We start from the raw sequence: 2,789 nt of genomic DNA, 5'->3' as shown, positions 1-2,789 counted from the left end.
ATATATTACATATTTCTCATATAAACGTCATTGCAAATGCCATGTATTTTAGCGTTTGCACTTTTTCCACGTTCGGTGAACCCCGAGAACCACATATACATAAACGTTATAAACGTCATTGCAAATGTCATGGATTTTAGGGCTCGCAGTTTTTCCGCATGTAAACGTCATGGCACATGTCATGTATTTTAGGGTTTTCACTTTTCCTTTGGAATGGATTCGACGAACACGCCACGTAGACAGTCGAAGCACTAGTCAAAGTATTAATTTATTTGAACACATTCACGTCTGATAAATCATATTCACTTCATACTAAATACAGGGAGGAATGCATATCAAACAACCCAACTAGGCGAATATCATCACAATGTGCTTGTTAAAGAAAAACAGAGTTCCTGATACACTCGGAATCCTTTTACTTAAAAAAAAAGTGACATGGATTGCTCTGTATAGAAAACCAGAGATCGTCATCTACACGGAATTCATTCGATTAAGAAAACGTGCCCTCATGTTATGTTGTGACATGGGTTGCTCCATAAAAGTGGCAGCGCTCATGCTCTAACCCACGGAGTTTTTGTCTGCCCAAAGATGCTCATGCTCTGGATTCGCTAGACTAACTCCACGCAATCCTTACATTCCAATACCTCTGATCAATTAGCCAGTAGCCCTAGAACGTCGTAGGTCACAGTCCAGCAATCAGATGGCTCGTAATCCGGAACCTTTGCATGCTCTTGTGCTCCCATACCCAATACAGGGTCATATAACTCCCATGATGCAGTTCGCCAAGAACCTTGCTTCCAAGGGTGTTATAGTGACATTCGTTAACACGCACCACAGACACCAGCAGATCACTAAAGCTAATTCTCGCAGTGCTGAACAAGATGATCCTATTGAGCAAGAAGCCCGTAATCTTGGTCTTGATATTCGCTCTGCTCAAATTTCTGATGGGTTGCCTCTGGATTTCGATCGGTCGGCCAGAACGAATGATTTTTTCCGCTCTGTGGATAACATTGGAGGAGAATTGGAGCAGCTTCTTCATAGTCTGAATAAGACGGGGCCTGCCATATCGTGCGTCATAGCTGATACTATACTTCCCTCGTCATTTGAAGCCACAAAGAAATTTGGTATTCCTTGGATTTCGTTTTGGACACAGCCTACATTTCTTTATTCAATCTACTATCACTTGCATCTGCTGGAGGATCTCTGTTACTCTCTTTCCCAAGGAAGTGGTAAGGTTTCTGCTGGCTTTAAATAGTATTTGTCCATTGAAATCCTGCTTATAGGAAAACTTAAAAAAACCGTTGAATAACCCAACTCTGATTTATATGGATTTATACTGGTTAGTTAACAAGTGTCAGTGGGATTTGCCTGCAGTTGAGGAGGGCAGCATTTCGGTTGATTATATTCCGGGCGTCCCAACTTTAGAAACAACGGAGCTTCCGTCCTTTATTCGCGAGAAAGACGCCGACTCACAGTACATTCTTGAAGCGCTACATAAGTCCTTTCAGGTAACTCGCAAAGCAGATTGGGTTCTCGGTAACTCTTTTGACGATCTTGAAAGCAAGTCTGTGAGTTTAAACCCTCCAATTTTGCATGTTGGCCCGCTTCTTCCATCCGGTTTTTTGAGCGGTGAGCATTCCGAGGACAGGCGAGTTGGAACGAGTATTTGGACAGAATGCGACTCTTCCGAATGGCTTGATGCAAAGCCTACTGGTTCGGTTATATACGTTTCATTTGGGAGTATGGTTCATGTGACTAAAGCTCAGCTGCAGGAAATAGCGATGGGTCTCAAGGAAAGCGGACAGTTCTTTCTCTGGGCTAAGCGTCCAGACATAGTCTCTTCAACAGTCTCAGACTCCTTACTAGACGGTTTTCTGAATGAGACCGAAAGGCAAGGGCTCGTTGTTCCATGGTGCAATCAGGTGCAAGTGTTATCCCATCCCTCTGTTGCGGGATTCATTACTCACTGCGGATGGAACTCAATGCTTGAAAGCATAGCTCTTGGAGTTCCAATGATAGGGTTTCCATTTTGGGCGGATCAATTCACCAACAGCAAGCTCATGGCCGACGAATGGAAGATTGGGTTCAGACTGAGCGGAGGACAGGCAGCGGAGAAAGGACTGAGACTGAGGAATGATATATCCAGCACCATCAGAAAATTGTTCAGTGACGAAGGTATGGTGGTAAAGAAAAATGTGGAGGCTTTACGAGACGGTGCTAGGACCGCAGTGCGAAAAGGAGGATCTTCGGATAGAAACATTGAGAGCTTTATAGAAGGTTTGAAGCAGAAACGTACGAGTAAATAAGTGGAAGTTAGTGAACCATCTCTCAATAAGTGTTATCATAAGTGGATAAGTATAAGTGAAACTTTGTGATTCTCAGTCTATGCTTTATAAATCAATGCTGGGTCGTATTTCACTGCCGTGATCTAATGCCGCACATTCTTCTAGATTTTGGCGCTTATGTTTTACTCATTTAAATCAAAGCTATTTGATCTTGTTGTTACATCTAAAATGGTTGGTACGTGTGTGTTAAAAGTTAGGGCAGCATGCGTATTTGTGTGTCTTAAAAGTTAGGGGAGCAGTGATTTTAAAATTAGATGATAATAATAATTTTTTTATTTCCATTTTTAATATCATGAAATTTTATTAGAACTTTATTTAAATTAACTGATTTACAATTATATAAAAAAATAAAAAAATATTGTATTTATTAATAAGAGTTAGTTATATATAATATTATAGTTAGAATTTATATTAAAAAAATAACATCCCCTTTATACTAGATTC

The 2,789-nt window shown here is 40.7% G+C and overlaps 1 protein-coding gene across 1 annotated transcript; it reads left to right on the top strand.

Annotated features, from left to right (window-relative positions):
- The first annotated feature begins 561 nt into the window (after positions 1–561).
- On the top strand, positions 562–2,514 carry LOC149196520 (UDP-glycosyltransferase 86A1-like). Its single transcript, XM_089403757.1, has 2 exons — positions 562–1,229; positions 1,375–2,514. Exons 1-2 carry the CDS (start codon positions 701–703, stop codon positions 2,304–2,306), a joined length of 1,461 nt encoding a protein of 486 aa, XP_089259883.1. The 5' UTR covers positions 562–700; the 3' UTR covers positions 2,307–2,514.
- The last annotated feature ends 275 nt before the right edge of the window (positions 2,515–2,789 follow it).

The sequence above is a fragment of the Pinus tabuliformis genome, chromosome 2_2 (assembly GCF_031772625.1).
Source record: "Pinus tabuliformis cultivar Carrire ecotype Pingquan chromosome 2_2, CPIR1, whole genome shotgun sequence".
In the NCBI taxonomy this organism is placed as follows: domain Eukaryota; kingdom Viridiplantae; phylum Streptophyta; class Pinopsida; order Pinales; family Pinaceae; genus Pinus; species Pinus tabuliformis.
Note: the sequence above shows the minus strand (reverse complement) of the source record. Positions and strands in the feature narration are given on the sequence as shown.